This window comes from Myotis yumanensis, unplaced genomic scaffold (genome assembly GCF_028538775.1).
Source record: "Myotis yumanensis isolate MYYU_CA2020_CCGP unplaced genomic scaffold, mMyoYum1.0.hap1 SCAF_8, whole genome shotgun sequence".
NCBI classification, from domain to species: Eukaryota; Metazoa; Chordata; class Mammalia; order Chiroptera; family Vespertilionidae; genus Myotis; species Myotis yumanensis.
In genome coordinates this window covers 21,886,058-21,903,921 of record NW_027223759.1, presented here as the reverse complement: position 1 = coordinate 21,903,921, position 17,864 = coordinate 21,886,058, and the positions used below count along the sequence as shown (strand labels likewise).

Here is a 17,864-nt window from a genome sequence, read left to right as displayed (position 1 = left end):
TCTGTCCTGGGTGCGGTGTGCATTCCAGGAGAGAGAAACTGAGGCACAGCAGGACGGAACAGTTAGTAGAGCCATCCTCTGCATATTGTCTGGTGCCGAGAAGTTGGGCTAAGAAGGCCTCAGCCCCAAGCTCCAATTAAGGACGCTGGGCAGGGGACAACCCCAGGGAACCGCCCTTTTGACCTGCCTGCTGTCCCCACCCCCGGCAGCTTCCCGGACTCGGGAGTAATCAGCTGCTGCGCGCTGTTGTAATTGGCGGTGCAGGCCCTACCTAGCAGAGGACCGGCGGGCAGCCGAGGGGCTAATTGCAGGGCTTTCGGGTCGGTAGTTGGGGATCCCTTCCCCGGAAACTGGGAGTTGGGGGCTTAAACCCCAGCGAGAATGCAAGAGGAGGAGCGGAACGTCCTGAGAGCTGGGGGGGAGGGGGGACGGGGGGGCAGGGAGCAGATTCCAAACTCCCCACTCCAACCCCAGAAGTCCTGGTTAGTCTTGTCCGAGTCTCCTCCCTCGTCCTGACCCCCCCCCTCCTCTTTCTGCCACCCCCGTCACCCCCCCCCCCCTTCTCGTATCCCTAGGGCGCTCCCACCCTGGGGAAGAATGTGCCCTACTAGCGCACCCTTGCCATGGTAACGGCACACCCCCACCCCCGCGCACCGCAGCAGCCCGGCCAGGCCCGAAGGGCGGCGAGAAGAGGCGGGGGGCGCCTCCCAGCCCTGCGGACACACCTCGACTGCCCTGGTTGCCACAGCAACCGGGGGCGTTTCGCAGTGCGCAGCCGCGAAGTGGCAAAGGGCTCTGCTCTGCTCCGGATCCCTCACCCCTCTAATTCACCAGCAGAGGACCCTGGTTCCTCAGGAGACTGCCCTCCCCCAACTTTCAGGACAAAGTCCAGAGAGGGATCATGGGGTGTTACAGCTTCCACACACTGCAAGCCTAGGGAGCAAAAGCAGCTGGAGAGCCCCAGAGAGCCGGGAACCTAAAAAGGAATCCCCCCCCTGTCCCCAGCCCGTCCTCCTCTCCCAGCAGAGCCCGAAGGGGGCGCTGGCAGCAGGAAGCTGGGGTAGGGCCCGGAGGCGCGCAGGCCCAACAGCCGAGCGGTGATTACAGGGACCTGTCCCTCCCGCCCCCGGCTCCCACTCTCATTAAGTCATTTTTTCCCCTGTTGGAAAGTCCCCGCGCCTTGAGCGCAGGGGTTGGGGCGACCGCAGGCAGCTGCCGGCAACCACATAAGAAGTGGGAGTGGGAGGGGAGGAGGGGGACCGCGACTAGGGCCTGGCCAAACTCCAGTGTGGAAGGCCCCCTGCCGGGGGCTAGCTGGGGGCACCTTAATTCGGGGGAAGGAGGGGTAGGGTGAGGATGCCCCTGACCTTGCTTCTCACCCACCAGGGCCCTCCGACAGCTACCAAAGTCTACCTTTGCCTCTGTCCTCTTCTTTTTTCCAACCCTGGAACCTTGGGCGACTGTAAAGCAGGATGTTGGGTTCTGATCCCCACGCTAATCTGGCTGCTTCTCCCGGACCTTGAACCCACCACTGCCTGCTGATCTGTCCACCACCCTCATTCTCTATTAGTTCCTCCCCTTCCTCCCGTTGGGACCTTCCAGGTTCCATTAGACCAGTGGTTCTCAACCTTGGCTGCACATTAGAATCACCTGGGAATCTTTTTAAAATCCTGATTTCTGGGCCTCATCCTCCGGAAATTCTGTTTCTTTGTTATGGGGTGAGGCTACAACATCAGTAACAAAGAAACAGAATTTCCGGAGGATGAGGCCCAGAAATCAGGATTTTAAAAAGATTCCCAGGTGATTCTAATGTGCAGCCAAGGTTGAGAACCACTGCACTAGACCAAACTATGTTTTCCTTCTGCAAGATGACTCAGTGTCCATCAAGGTGAAAGGTGTTGAGGGCGGAGATGGTCCCCTTCTCCTCTGAATGTTCTCTGGTCCCCCTTCTGTTCTCATTTCCAAATCTCAGCCCTGATCCTCTCTGAGCTCTTGGAAAGTTCTTCCTCCCATCTACCTCCACTGTCCCACTTTATTTCAGCCCATTTCCCCTATTTGCAATCAGTACATTGATTCCTGCCTCGCCCTTCAGCCAGTATACATAAGCCCAATGCCTCTTGGGCCCCATTTTCCCTGCCCTTCATCATCTCCACATCTTCCTTCAGGCCATTACCAAATTCCACACACCCTTGCCTCTTCAATTATGGGATCCAGCTTTGGTCTCAGGACTCTAGTCAGCTTCTGGCCCAGAGAGAGGATGGGGGTGGGCAACACCCTATTTGTTCCTTCCCCAACTTTTCCTGTCTTCCTTTACATGTCAGACTAGCATATGTCAGATCACCATGACTCAACTGGTCTGGTGTCCAGCCCCCTGCCACACCTCACCACCCACCCTTCCTTCTAGAGGCAGCATGCTCTCCAGAGTTACACCTCCTGCCTCCAAATTCCAACCCTGATCCTATATCCCCCATTTCCAATCTCTCCTCCCCCAGCTCTGTCTTCCTTAAGCAAGGAAGGCAGAAGAGGAAGAGGCCAAAGCTTATGCTGTGGTGGACACTGCTGGGGGGGGGGGAGTGCCCAACCCCTATTCCTCCATTCCCCACGTGCCACCATTCCACCCCCCCTTCCCTCCTCCTCCTCCTCAGGATGGTATGGCAGGGAACCCAGCCCCCACAGCTCTCCTGGGTGAACAAGAGGAAAGGAATGAGGCAGGTGTGTCTGGCTGCTCCTGCTTACCCCTCCTCCCTGGGGACTCTTACCAGCCTGCCTGCCTGTGGGGCTGTCTTTTGGGGGATGGGGAGAGAAACCCTGTATTCCATAGAGGCAGAAAAGCTGAGCATGTGAAAGGAAGGCCATGCTGCCGTAGGCATGTCTGGGAGCTGCTGGGATGCAGACATTGGAGGGGAGGGAGCTGAGGACAAGCTAGTGAGGTCAAATCTCCCAGCTGGTGGGCCTATGGGGTGCATCCTTTCCTTCTTACCCTTCCCCAGGGGTAGGGAGACATGGGACAGGGCTAGGGAAATATGGGGGGGTTTGTAGGCTGACAATTGGGGAGAGGAATGAGACTCTGTCCTTGTCCAGTTGATCATGAAGGGTGGCACTCTGGGGTGAACTGAGGCAGGCAGCAGGATCCCCAACTGTGAGCAGCAGGAGGCCTGGATGAAGAGGTGAAGTATTCTCTCCCTAAGGTCCTGATCCCACCTTCCTCTCCACTCCCACCTCCTCTTTGAGGATCTGTTCCAGAAAACATCAGATCTGAGAGCCAAGGAGAGTGTGACACTGAACCAGCTCAGCAGTGTTTTCATGGGGGCATGAGGATGGGGATGTGCTTGCTGACCCAAGGGCACCCTGAGTTGGGGATCTGGGGGCACAAGAGGTCCAGGAAGGATGCCTCCCTCCCCCACCCCAGCCTTATATACCCCACCTCCCCTGCCTGGACTCAGAGAGACCAGAATCCAGACAGTGAGTCTCCTGGCCCTCCCCCGCCACCCTTCTCCCAGCCGCACCTCTTAACCCCACCTGCTCCCTGGGGCACTGGGCTGGGTTGAGCTGGGTCTTGCCCAGGATTACTCTTCTCAGAGTGCCTCCTGTCTCTGCTGACGGGTGCTGCTGGGCACAGCCACTCGTCCTGGCTTGTGGCAGAAGGTTCAGATACAAGCTGGACTGCTAGAGCTCTGGCATCAAGGGCTCTTGATCCAGCCCCTTGTCAACATCCCCTGCCTCTACTCCATCTAGTCTGGGCCCCATCTCTGGGTTGGAAGACAGCTATAGTCTCCTAACTGGCTCCCCTGCTGTCAACTTGTCCTCCTTCAGCCAGTTCCCCATGCAGTAATCCAGGTGGGAATCAGACCATGACACTTGCCTGTGCCTGCTTAAGACCCTGTGAAGGTGTCCATTCCTCTTCAATAAAATCCCAACTCCTTACCTTGACCTAGGACACGTGATATGACCCTTTCCCTGCACCCAGCTCCTCTCCTGCTAATCTATCCCTTGATTTCTTCACTCCAATCACACTGGCCTCTTCGCTATTCCTCATCAGAGCTTTTGCATTCACATGGCTTCTGCCTGGAAAGCCCTTACCCTCAATCTGTGCATGGTTCTCCTTCTCATGGGGTCCCCAGCAACAGTATCACAACTCTAGAGGCCTTCCTGGACCACTCAATGGCTTTATCTAAAGGAGCCCCACTCCCCCCAAATTACTCTATATCCAGTACTCTGTTTTATTTTCTTCATCGCACATAGCATTGCAATGTTTTGAAATGAGCATTGTCTGAAATGAACTTGTTTATGTATTTACTTGTTTATTGTCCATCTCCCCCAGCCAGAATATAAACTCCAAGAGGGCAGGTGCTGTCTCTCTTATTCACATCTGTATTCCCAGCACCTCTCATCCCCTGAAGAGTACCAGGCCACAAAGAGTGCAAAATAAATATTTGTTAATTGAATGATGAGGGGCAGAAGCCTGTCAGGGAGGGTGTCTGGGCCTCTCTAGGATCTCTGCAGCTCAATTATGTCCATTTCTTCTTTTCAATCCTCTTCCCGCTGCCCATCAGCTTCCATTCATTCCCTCCCACTCCAGGGGAAGGGGGGAAGGATGAAAGGAAACAGGCATGGGGTTGGTGGCACTTGCCCCAGGATGTGGGGCAATTCCCAGCCCAACTGAGCAGCTGGAGCTTGGAGCCCACAGAAGTGAGTACTGAGGTCTAGACTTTCTCGTGATTACAAATTTGAGAACCCTCAGAACTGGAAGGTTCCTATAAGATCATGTGATTCAACCTCCTCTCCCAGGAGCCAAGGCGACTCTGTCAAGGTCTCAAGCAGCAGGGAAAAGGCCAGTCTCGGGGAGGGGAGCCCTCTGCTACTTGCAGACGCTGACCCACTCGGTGATACGGCACTCCTCACAGACCACGAAGCAGCACCAGTGGAAGCGGCAGTGGCAGCGCTCGCTGCGTGTCTGGCGCAGGATGTTGTGGCCCCGACCACAGCACATGCTGCCACAGCCGTCGGGGCCCGCGCTGCTCTTGTTGCACAGGCGGCCGACGGTACCCGCCGAGTCCAGGCGCGGCTCGCGCTCGCAGAAGTCGGGCGACTTCTCGAAATAGACCAGGTCTGCAGCGCTGGCCCGGCGGCGTGGTCCGGGAACGCCCGGGGCCGGAGAGGGAGCCCCCACTGGGCCCAGCTCCAGCTGGCCGCTGTTGCGGTTGTGCGGCCTGATGAGTGTGGCGCGGTGGAAGCGGTTGCGCAGCAGCGCCCCCACAGCGCGGAACTCCGGTGTCACCTGCCAGCAGGTCTTGAGCTGGCAGCTGCCTGAGGTGCCGTGGCACTTGCACTTCCGCCGCATGTTCTCCATCACGGCCTGCAGAGAGAGGCACGGTGAGAAGTGACCCAGGCCACCCCACTGCCCTCCTTCCAACACAAGACACTGGTCTGAGAGAGTCAGAGGCTTTTGAAACCAATGCCCATTAAACTGAGGCCCGAAGCGGGGTTGGAGGGCCGGTGGCACAGCCCCTGAGCCAGGCTGTGCAGAAGAGAAATCTGCCTGCGCTTCTGCTGCTCTCGCACCCACCTCCCACCAGGCCAGGCCTTGGGGGAATTCCCTCTTTCCTGCTCCCCCCTCCTCCTGCCCACCTTTCCCAGCACCTGCAGGGGGCCCTTGGGGCTGGAGGCTCTTGCTTCCTGAGGGGGGATCCCAGATCCTCAGGGAAATTCCCTCTCCTTCCATCCCTCAGGTGGGGGCCAGAAGAGGGGTTTGCTGGCCCCACTACATCCCAGCCCCAAAGCCTCTGGCCTTGCTCCAGGCTGTGAGTGGGGGCTTTGGGGAGTTTGAAAAAGCCCCTTTCCTCCTCTGGGCCCTGAAACCCTTTGCTGGGAACCTAGGAGGGGGAGGGGATGGAGAGACAGCCCTCCCCCCAGTAGACTGCCTGGGGCTTATTCTGCCCAATGGGGAGTACATAGTTCCTCCTAGGAAACAGAACACCAACAGGGCTCCAAGGCTTTACCTGAATGCAGAATGGGAACAGAACCCAAAGAGCCAGACCCGCCAACCCAATGAAAGTGGAGAGAGGTTCGCAGACCTCCAAAGGAGATGGTTAGGGAACAGAACCTACCCACGCCCTGCTCTTCTCTGGAGTCTCCTCCCAAAGAAGCCCTTGGCATTATCCTCACCAGAGGACCCAGAGGAAGTTGACCACATCCTTCTCTGCCCCCACCTCACCCCCCCCCCCCCGTTCTACATCAAAAATACACCCTCAGACAGGGAGGGCAACGATCGGGGGCCCTCAACCTGGGCAAGAGGGCCATAGACAGACACCCTGCTCATCCATGTTTTAAAAGGCTCTTCAGCCTGTATGTGCAGCCTGTGGTGTCAGCACCACATGGGAACCAGCCCAAAGCCTCCCCTGGCCAACAGCTCCAGAACATCTGCTTCCCACAGGCAGCAGCCATTAATTAACCAGTTTAACGATGAGGAGGAGGTACTGCTGGTATGGGCTGGGATAGTACTGAAGCTTGGGAAAAGAGCTGCATGGACAGGGCAGGACTGGGTGGGAGCTAGACTTGACCTGAGGGTGGATATGCCTCAGTTTACTTCACCTCTAAGGCAGAATGGGAAGAGCGAAATCAACTTGGAGATATTTTTGGAAGGAGAGGGTGAGCCAGCCTGACTGAGGGGCCAGGAGAAAGGGGAGTGAGATGGAGAAGGTGCCAGCCAGAGTGAAGGGAAGCCAGGACCAAAGCCTGAGCAGGCCTGGCAGGGCAAGAGAAGGGGCAGGGTAGGGGTGGAATAGCCAGGAAAGAAGAGTGCTGAGTTACCATGAGGCTAAGGAGGCATCCTGGTGTAGGTGTGCACCTAGAGTAGACTACGCTGTAAGCAAAAGAGCAGGGCCCCAGAGCTCGACTGCCCAGAGATGAATCCTTCTTCTACCCCTTTCCCACTGGTTACATCACCTTCAGTCAGTTTAGTTTCTCTGTGCCTCAGTTTCCATATCTTAACCTGAGGTTCATAATAGTACCCTCAATAGGTAGTTGTATGGATTAAGTAGGCTAATACGTAGTAAAGTACTCCAAACAGTACCTAACATATAGTAAGCACTCAATAAATCCAGTTTATTATTACTTTCATCTCTCTCTCTCTCTTTCTCTGTCTCTCTCTTCAAATGAATGAGACATTTGAGGTAGCATGACCACTTGAGGGTAGGGGAGACTGGGACACAGTTCTATAGAGATTCCTAGGAACCTCACTTTGAGGAATTCCCCATTCTTCACAGAAAGGTTGGGAGAGAAGAGGGTTGCAGCAGTAAATATCACAGAATCATGGAACACTAGAGCGATGGCCTTATAGATGATCCAGTTCAAATTTCCCACTTCACAGGGGAGGAGAGAGGGTGGCAGAGCCAGGCCTAGACCCTTGAGGTCTGACTACAACCCTGTCTCTCACCATGTTCCCAGAGGAAATGGGCAGAGCAGGCTGCTCAGCAGAGGGTGAATTAATTAGGGCAAGGGTTGTTTCTGCCCTCTATCCCCAGGCCTAATCAAGTGCCTGGCACACAGTAGATATTCAATCCATGCTTGTTGACTGAATTAGGAGGGGGCAATGAGAAAGTTGCTGAGTTAGGGGGATCCATGTGGTTCCCAGAGGAGAGGCAAGCTGGGGAAGGGGAGGGGCTGTGGCAGAGGGAGTAGAGTGAGGGGTTGGGAAGGGTAGTTCTTACCTGCCTCCCAACTCGGTTGTTGTGGAGTCTCATGCGTGCGTGGATGTCTCTATGAGGCTCCCGGGAGTCCAGAAAGTCTTTAGAGAAGCGCTCCCCAAAGCCCACGTCAGGGCTACAGCCGCCCCACTCCCAGGAGTCCTGCAGGCCAGGGCTGGCAGGGGGCAGGGCTGGGTGCTCGGGAACCCCGTGGCTCAGGCCCTTACCCCGCTGCAGCGCATCCAGCTGTAGGCGGTGCAGCTTCCGAAGGAAGGCCTCCTCATCCCCACGCCGGGATGCATCACAGCCACACGCCCTCAGTTTGCCCAGGGCACAGGCATTGGAAACCGCGTGCACTACGCCGGCTGCAGCAATGGCATATGCGAAGGCACTCTCTCGGAAACCTGCAGGTAGAGATCCAGGAAACTTAGGCTCTGAGCAGCCTTGACATCCCATTCCTCTGCCTTCTCTACCCAAGCTACTCACCATACAGAGGGGAAACTGAAGCCCAGTGTTGGGAGAAGGCCTGTTACAGAGCACAGAGTCAAAGGGGGTCATAAATCACACCACAAGTTCTGCCCAGAGGATGCAGGTGGTGGGAGTCTCCCTCATGACCCTCCGTTTTGGCACTTATTTCCCTGTTTCATTAACATCACCCTTAGCAAGCTCAGAATTTGTGTCTACATCTCTCCTTTTGGACAGAGGTATCTGGTAGTAAACATTCTTTTTAAAATCAGGGACTTGCCCTAGCTGGTTTGGCTCAGTGGATAGAGTGTCCACCTGCAGACTGAAGTGTCCCAGGTTTGATTCCTGGTCAGGGCACATGCCTGGGTTGTGGGCTTGATATATATTTAAAATAAAATAAAATCAGGGACTTAATCTATTACCTCTCTTATAATATTTGCATTGTAAAAATAAGCCTGCAGAAAGAAGGCAAATTAGGTAGCCTAAACAGTAAATCACCAGTGATGGAATTCCAGGTTGCAGGAAATATTAACGGGCAGATGGGTAAGTTAGAGGAGCTGGTATCCTCCTAAAGCTCCTGGCCCCAAGATTTCTTGCCTGGTGCCCCCACTCCAGGTCCACCATAGAACCTCTCTGGGGCCAGAATTGAGAGGCAGGGAAATCAACTGGCAGAGTTTCCCTTTTTCCTGTCCACAGGACATTCCTGAACATCTGCTCAGAGAAGGGCTACCTGTGGTGAGTCTTGGTCAGCTGAAGCTTGTTTGAGGGATGCTAGAGGTGAGCCCTGTGCCTTGCATGGGGTCAAGCATAATAGTGTTGAAAACTGAGAGGGAAGTGTGATCTAATGCAGACACTTTCCCTGAGATGCTGGTGGTGGTAGGTGGGGGTGGGGGGCACAAAGACCCCCTCATGAGCCACTCTCAGGGGCTCAGGGCTGGGCCAGCCTGGCCACTGACTTGTCTACACTGCTTTCCTCCTTCGTGTTCCCAGAGCTTTTCTCTGGGACATCCCTGTTAGGTCTAGGCCTGTGGCAGGGGAAGGCCTACTTGCAGAAGAGTATCTAGCTCCCAGACCCACAGCTGCTTCTTGCTTATTCTGCATCTGAGAAAGGACCAGCTATGAGCAGGTTCTGGGACAAGTTTCTGACCAGTCTCTGAACCTGTGTGGGCAATGAAAGAAGCTAAAAGTAATAATAGTCCTCATACAAAGAGGAGAATCTACCTGTGCCATGAGCCTCTGCTGAGGAAGCCCAAAACTAGCCAGAGGCTGAAGGCCTTGGGGGAGCCCCGAGGTTCAGAGGAAAAACTGGGGCCTTCCATTCAGCATCAAAGAATGGAAGGACATGCTCTCAGAGGACTTACAGCTCCAGAGAGCCAACCAAGACTGGACAGAGACCCTAGCCCAACCTTACCATGTGCACCACAGGCCCCTGTCCTTTTCTTCCTGCCCAACCAACTCAAACAAAAAAAGAAAAAAACCAAAAAACCCTAAGATATATAGTAGTAGTTAAGATTATGAACTTAAAGTCAGATTGCCTGGGTTCAAATCTAGCCTCTTCCACTTACTAGATGTCAACAGCTATATGACCTTGGCCAAGCAACTTGACTTCTCTGTGCCTCACTTTTCTCATCTGTAAAACAGGGTTATTATTATCTGCCCCACTGTTGTTCCAAGGATTAAATGAGTTAGTAAATTTAAAGTACTTAGAATAATACCTTACTCATAGTAAGTACTATATAAACATTAGCTATTAAGTTCTTCCTGCTGTCTGACCTCACTCACTATTTCTACAGTTTCAGGCCATTGCTTTTTGTTTCCCTGATCAGGGACAGAGCCCAGAAGCTCATCTACAATAAATTACTTGGGTCACCAGACGCCCATACAGCAGACTGTCCCTCTCTATTTTCTCTTTCCAGCTTGTGGTATCTTTGGGACCTTTCATAAGAAGCCAGCTATGAACAGACAAGAGGAGATGGATATTAGGCTGGAACCTTCAAAGGGGATACTGGGAATTGGTGGCAGCTGCAGAGGAGTAGGCGCTGCTCTGGGAGGTGGGGCCCAAGAGAAAGGAGGACAGATTCACGCTGAGGAGCACAGCCTTTGTTTATCCATTGCCTTTTGTCTATGGCAGTGGTCGGCAAACTCATTAGTCAACAGAGCCAAATATCAACAGTACAACGATTGAAATTTCTTTTGAGAGCCAAATTTTTTAAATTTAAACTATATAGGTAGGTACATTGTTATTAGCTTAATTAGGGTGCTCCTAAGGCTTAGGAAGAGCCACACTCAAGGGGCCAAAGAGCCACATGTGGCTCGCGAGCCACAGTTTGCTGACCACTGGTCTATGGAACTCTGAAGCACTTTTCTTATTGCTGATGGAGTCATCAGCCTGCTCCTTAGACAAATGGCAATATTCATCCTCAGAAATCTACTCCCCAGAACTCACACACACACACACACACACACACACACACAGTGAAAGGGAGATGTCCAAGGTCATGGGGGTTATGGAGCTGGATCTAGCCCCAGCTCTCCCAGTTTCCAGGCCTGACAACTTTTTGCTGAAGATTTTGACAGGGAAGACCTGCTGCTGAGTAAGAAACCAGGTAGCCCAGTTCCCAGTTTCCATGGCACTGACTATGGATGGCACCAGGAAAGAGCAAGAGAATGGTCCAGGGGGATGTGCTAAGCCAACCATCATATTCTAGGCTCTGTTACATTCAAGGATAGGCTGGAAGAAACTGGAGAAATGTAGTCCACAGCCTGCAATGACCTACCACAGGCAGCAAAAGAAACCATTCCATGGTCTCTAATAGCTGTCACAGCCCCATGTAGGTGTGACCAGGCGGAGTTTCTGTCTGTGGCCACCCTCTGTTCTAAGCATCCAGGCCTCGAGAAGTCCAGCCCACTGGGTCTGCCTCCAGTTCCCATTCAGGGCCCCAGTTTCGGTCCTGGCCCCGACTGTCTGGAGCAGACGCAGGCACTGTGCCATCTGGCCAGCTGGAGGGGGAGAGGGGTGGGGCCATGGCCAGCTGGGCTGCCGGGAGCATTGGTTGGGGTGGGGGTGGGGGGCTCGTTAAGACGCACAATTAGCCTCTCTGCCTTTGATCTGGGACAGGGACTGCCAGCATCTAAGTGGAGTCAGCTGCTGCTACAGGCTGAAGCCAACGGCCAGGAAAGGGCTGGGGGAGGAGATTCGGAGGGTAGGGGAGTGTGGAGGAGAGAGGATTCAGGAGCCAGTGGGAACCTGAAGGGGGTAAAGAAGCTTGAGCCCTGCCCATTTGAATCAGACAGAAAAGGGGAAAGGTCTGGTCCCCATTCTCTCTGTGCAAACAATCTGTGCGTGCTCATGTGCCTGGGCTGAGAGGGAGAGAGCTGTGTGCATATGGGAACACTTAGGGATGACACTGAATGTGGCTACATGCTTGCACAAACATGGGTAGGAGTGTGTGTGCATGTCAGTTTCATTTCTTGGACTACTCTTACATTGCACAGTTCACCTCTGGGTACAGAGATCATGGTGGCCTTTTAGCTTGGGAGGCAGTATGGCAGGAGTTGAGTGGAATCTCTAAAGTTAGCTGGCCTGCACTTGAGTCCTGGCTCTACAGCTCACTTACAAGCTGTGTGACTAAAGGCAAGTTACCTAACCTCTCTTAGCTTCATTTGTAAAATGAGGATAATAATAGGACCTACCGAATGGGGATTGTTTGAGGACCCTAAAGTACAGATAAAGTGCTTTAGAAGAGTGCTTGGCACACAGCAAGTACTTAGTATGTGTTGTCTGACTTACTGGAGTAATGGGACCTTAGGTGACCTTGGGATAGGATCGCCTGTGCCTCTGTGTCCCCATCTGAGTTCTGCCACATACCCCAAGCCTGGAGACCTAGGCATGAAACCAAGACTCTCTGAGGATGAATGTGAAAAGGAGGTGGGAGAAGAAAGAACCAAAACCTTGGAGCACACAGGCTGGACTCTAATTTGCTGGCTTCTCCTGCACTAGGAGCCTGGCTTGCTGTGGGGCCTCCTGTGCCTTCTATCCAATGAGTCTGGGCCTTAGGGAGGGCAGTACCCAAACTGTGTGGGAGCTCCAGGACCTGCTGTGTGAATCTATTGCAGTCTCCTCCATCAAGCTTCTTCCTGCCCTCTGATCCCTTCTCACTCCAGGGTCCAAGTCCAGCCCCTTCCTCAAATCTCCCTCTGGTCCCTGAGTGAGAGATGGGTTCTCTAGTTCTCACAAGGAAGAGCTCCCCTCTAGCTGGTCTTCTGCCAATACTCCACCCACCCAGGCACTAACCCTCTGGGTCCTAGAACTAAAAGCTGGGAATACCAGTACCCTTGGCACTTAGGTCACAGCTGCCCCTGGGCTGGGTAAAGCAGCCAGCAGGGACTGGGAGCCCTCTCACAGCTTTTTTTTTTTCTGACTCTAGCCTCCTAGAGGCCCCTCTTCTTGTCCCCCAACCCCAGGCTTCAGCACACACAAACACACACATCCCCTCTCCTTGGCTGCGTAAAGCCCTGTTATATGCCCTGCCTTCCTAAGAACACCTCCTTTCCTTCTCTCTCCTGCATTAGAACCCCATCCCTCAGCCCAACCCATCTCAGGAAAGGTGCCAGGACAATTAGATGACAGTAACAGCATTAAAATGGAAGGCCCAAGGGACCACCTCTACCTAGCAGTTCCTGTATTTTAAACATGGCAGGATGCACCTTCAAGAAACCCTATTGGCAGCCTGGGTCAGGAGAGGGCTCAGCACCTTGATATTCCATGTGGCAGAACTGAGGTCACCTGGCCCCACAGTGGACAGCCCATAGCTTCAAACGAAGTGAAACTGTGGAAAGGGCCTATACCAGAGGCTGGCTGCCATCAAAAGTGGTCCCATGGGATTTAAACTCAGCTAGTCCTTCAGGTCCATGCACCAGGGCAGACCAGGAAATGACCCCATGAGGGTGAACTGAGAGGTGGAGACGAGAGAGGTCCTTTGAGGGGGGAGTGGCAATTCCTTTCCAGAAGCCCAGAGTCCCCTCCTCAAGGGAGAGGTACAAATGAGGTGTCTCAATGCCGCCATGCCGGGAGCAGAAGCCGCAGAGGTGTGCGACGGTGTTCTGAGGCCAAAGGAAGGAGCCCAGCCTCCTTGCCAAGCCCAGGAGTCGCTGTCCCGCCCCCTCCCCGCTTTGGGCGCCGCCCCGCCCCGGCTAGCCCTGGCAAGTCTCCCCCTCCACCCCTAACCTCTCCCCCTACCGTCCCCCTAGCTCACCTCCCGCTTATTAAACTGCAGGTGAACCCGGGAGCGCCTGGCGCCGCGCCAAGCCTGCTCGGTAGGTTCTATCGCTCGGAACTCGCCCCCAGTGTCCAAGACCCTGCGTCCTCCCCTGGGCGCACGGGCCTCACCAGGGGCAGCCACCGGGACGCCTGGCTCACTCTGTCTAGAAGGGACAGGAGGACCAGAAGGAAGAGGGGCGCCGAGGCCAGGAGGGGTAAAGAGCTAGCGTTGCCTCGCCCCTTCGGAAGCGGCGGGGCTGAGAAGCTCAGCGCCCGCCTGAGTCCCAGGGAGCGGAACCGAAGCAAAGTGCTACGGTGTCCTCACTGCGCGGCGCGAGCGCTGGAGGGAGATCGTGACTTCGGGGAACTCGGGTGACCTAGAGACCCACCCGGCGTGGGAGCGGGCGCGCGGCGGCGGCCAGCGCCGGCCGGGGCGTGACAGATACGGAGGCCTGTCACTTCGCGTCGGCCGGCTCTCGGCGGGGCAGGGCGGGGCGGGCGCGGATGGGCCGGCCAGCCCGGGTCCGGGCCCGCCGCCCTCCAGTGGCTGGAGAGGCTCGAGAGCAGCGGGGCGGACGGGGCGGGAGCGCAGGGCCGGGCGGGGGGCGCCCTCTCCGAGCGGCGCGGCTGGGCCCGGGAGCTGTCTGCTGCGGCCCGCGGGGATTAGTTCGCGGCTGCATGCCGCCACACGCGTCGGGCTGGGCTCCGCCAGGGAGAAACAGCGCCCCGGGCTCGCGGGGGAGGCAGGAGGGAGAGCGCGCGGGGGCGGGGCGGGCGGCCTGGGGCTGGGCTGGGGGAGACTGGGAATGCTCGGAGGGGTCCTGGGAGGGGTCCTGGTGAAAAGGGGAAGACCCTGGCTTTCTAAGTTCTCTCTGAAGTTGGGGTCCATTGGAGCCTTATTCTCCCAGAAGCTTCAGGCCCCTAGGCCAAAGGGTATAGGAGTACCCTTCCTTCCTCCTTCACCATCAACCGAGAATTGGACAAGTCTCAAGGAGCTAGGTCCCCACACTGTCCCACACGGGTCCCCACATTGTCTCACCCAAGCAGCTGAGTAGGAGAGATAGGCATCCAGCCAGACCCGGCTAGGAGGCAGGACCCCCATCTTTCCCACAGCACCTGAGTCAAGGCCTAAGATACCAACTCAGGAGGTAGGTGTGAGCAGAAATGAGTGACAAAACCTTCCTAGATCTCCAGCCCAAGCCATTCCAGGGACTGCCCAGGTGAGACCTGGGTCACCTAGCAGTGAGGAGGGAGGGCAGGAGTCTTAAGTTTCTCTGTGTCGTGAGGGAAAAAGAAATTGGCAGGACCTCCAGGCTTACTAGGCTGGAGGCACACACACCCAGTGCCTCTGATTCAGAGAGAGCTTTCCAGAGAGGTGAGGATGACACAGAGGCTGGTGGCATACCCTGCTGGGAAGAGCTTCTTCGGAAGTACAGACCTTTTACCTGCCCAGGCTTCCCTCACCTACGCCATTTGGCAAAAGTCCCCCATGCCTCTTCATGCTGATTCTAGGTACTTTATCACAGGCTCTCTGACCCCAATGCTGTTTGCTAGGTGGAGGGTAAGTGAGGCAGGTCACAGACATAGATAGTTCCTGGGCCTGAGATAATGCGTTGCAATGACAGGGCAGGATAACCCAGGAGTCCCCTTCTCAGGCATGGAACCTGCCACCCTGGACCCACACAGCCCAGCCTCTAGCCAACTCTTCCCCATTTGTGTGCCCCTTCCCCCCCTCACTGTTTGTGTGTGTGTGGGGGGGGCATTTCTGAGACCAGATAAAGGTAGCATGGCTGGCAAGTGGGCACCTGAGGCGGTTGCCGGCTTGAGGGAGTGGGTTGGGGATGGCTGGCAGATATAGGTTTTGAGGTGGAGGTGCTGGATGGGGCAGGCAGAGGGGCAAGAAGAGGGGCAGCTACCTCTGCTGAAGATGGGACTCTCGTAGGGGATCTTATTTCGAGTCTCGAGACTAGAGCAGTTCCAGCGCTGGTCCCGGAACTGGTGCTGACATTCGTGGATGGCAATCTGGATGCCCTGGATGGCTGAGGCCGCCACATCAGGGTGGCGCACGCACACCTCCATCTGCCGCCTACTCAGGCCGGGCAATGTCAGGCACACGGTGTTGGCGTCGAGCACGGGCTCTGGGGGAAGGCGGAGGCCCAGAATGTCGTTGGGTGCAGACCTGCAGAGTGGGATGGGGGTGGGTGAGTGTTTGGGGAACTAGGAGGACCCCATCTAACAATACACAGTCTGTCCCAAAGGCTATTATCCCCTGGCCTTTGACTTTGTGCCCATCAGTGTACCCCTAAAGCATTCTCTTTCTCTTGACCTTCTCACCAGCATCAACTCCAACAAAACCCACCCAGCTGCACACCCACACAGGTAAACATGTGCAAATGCACACATCTGGAATGCCTGAACACACACTATTTTATAAGTACATCTGCAGACATAGATGCTTACACACACAGCATTCCCCAGAAGACCACTCTTTAAGACATGTTTCAGACAGTCATATTCCTGAAGACACACTTCTGCACATTGAGGTGAACACCCAGACCCACTTACACAAATGCACACTTCACCAGACATAGTTACACACACAGACACACAAGTACACACATGTGTTCATCTTAACATCTAGGAGCTCTCACATTCACGTACATGTGAATACAGACTGCTATTTACATAACACAGCTTGCTGGGCTCACTCAAACACACACACACACACACACACACACACACACACACACAAACACACCACACACACACACAACCCTTCCATCTTCAGTACCTCACTGGCCCCACCTGGGCTATACCCTTCCAACCCCCAACCCTGTCCCTGCCTGTGAGCCATCTCCAAGGTGAAGCAAGGCAGTTTGAACTTACTCCTCGGGTGGGGGTGCATGGCCCCAGCACAGCACTGACTCCAACTTGGTACTTGCTACACACACACACACACACACACACACACACACACACACCTTCCCTTCTAGTAGCCATCACTCTCCTGGGCACTGCCCTGTCTCCCTGGACTGCCCATATTCTGTCACCAGTTCTATACCCTCCTATGAGGACACTGTCTTTCATTGGGCAGCAGGACTTTCCTGCAACACTGTCCCTCCCTCCTTCCAGGGTCCCCAGAGGCCTCTGTGGCTGGGGGTCCCAGCTCTCTAGGAGGGCGGAGCATAAGGTGAGGGCTCACCTGGGCAGGGCGGCAGCCAGCAGCAGTAGGAAGAACAGGAGCGCGCAGAGCGCGGGCCGCGGCTGGGGCCCAGGTCGGAGAAGCCGCAGCCAGGGGCAAGGGTGGGTGCTGCCCATGGCGCGCGGGCCGTGATGGGCGGGGAGTAGGGGGCTCACAGTCCGGCAGGACCCGCGAGCCAGGGGCGACGGCGCATGATCCGCGGGGGTCAGGGTGGCTGCGACACAGAGCTCCGACCTGGGTCACGGCTCCGGGAGCAGACAGCGCCCGCCTCTCCGCTCCATGGGGCAGCGCCCCCGGGCACCGCCCCCGGGGGGGGGGGGTAGCGGGCGGGCGCACCGGGCACCTCCTGGCACAGGGGTCCAGGGAATTTCCCGAGCCCCCCCTGCGACAACTCCTGGTGCCTCTTGAGGGTAAGGGGGGCCCAGAGGTGCTGCGGGCTGGGGACGAGAGGCTGGGGTGCCGGGCAGCCCCCCAGCGCTGTCCCGCCGAGCCTTCGCTTCCGAGGGCGTGTGGGGAGAGCCGGGGTGGGGGGTGTGGGGGGGGGCGGCGCTGTCTGTGCCTGGCCTCGCCGCCCAGAGAGTGACTGTCCCAGATCAGGGAGCGCCGCCGCCTCCCCACCCCCCAGCGTGTCTCAGGGCTCTACCCCACGTGACGTCACGACGGGGTGGAGGAGTGGAGGCGTGTACGCGTCCTGAGGCCACTGCGTCCGCTCAGGACTCTGGGTGGGAGCGGACACGCGGGGGGTAGGGGAGGAGGGGGCTGGGGTCTGTGCGCGCAGAGGCACAGGGAGGTGCCAGTATTCCGGACGTGCTGGTTTGTGCTGGAAGGTGTGTGTTACTGGGAGGTGTGGGTGCCTGGCTGAGACACAGCTGCTGGGGAGCGGTCCCGCCCCCCCCCCAATACACACACCTGCAAGGGCTGGAAGGGGAAGGGCTGGCCCCTCTGCTCGCCTCCCCCACTTCAGGGGGGACTTCCCAGGCTTGGCTGTCGAGGCAGGTGTTGGATTCTGCAAAGAGGGGTTCGGCAGCTTCTGGATCTTGCTCTCCTTCGCCGTGTGACCTTAAACAGGTGCCTGCTGCTAACTGAGGCACCCTTTGCTCCTTTGTGAAATGAGGTTAACGAGGCCCCCTCATCTAGTCACCTCCTCCAGCCAATGAAGATAAAATTGCTGGGAATGCAGTAGTAAATGCTTGTCTGGGCGCAGAGCACCCAGGAGTGGCACACCCTGGGAGGGGCAGGGTCAGAGAGCCTT

The 17,864-nt window shown here is 56.2% G+C and overlaps 1 protein-coding gene across 1 annotated transcript; it reads right to left on the bottom strand.

Annotated features, from left to right (window-relative positions):
• Positions 1–4,276: 4,276 nt before the first annotated feature.
• WNT10A (Wnt family member 10A) lies at positions 4,277–17,105 on the bottom strand. The gene is made up of 4 exons (XM_070423315.1): positions 16,613–17,105; positions 15,327–15,589; positions 7,710–8,089; positions 4,277–5,356 (listed from the first exon to the last, which is right to left on the bottom strand). The coding sequence occupies exons 1-4, from the start codon at positions 16,726–16,728 to the stop codon at positions 4,859–4,861; spliced, it is 1,257 nt and encodes a 418-aa protein (XP_070279416.1). The 5' UTR covers positions 16,729–17,105; the 3' UTR covers positions 4,277–4,858.
• Positions 17,106–17,864: the final 759 nt, after the last annotated feature.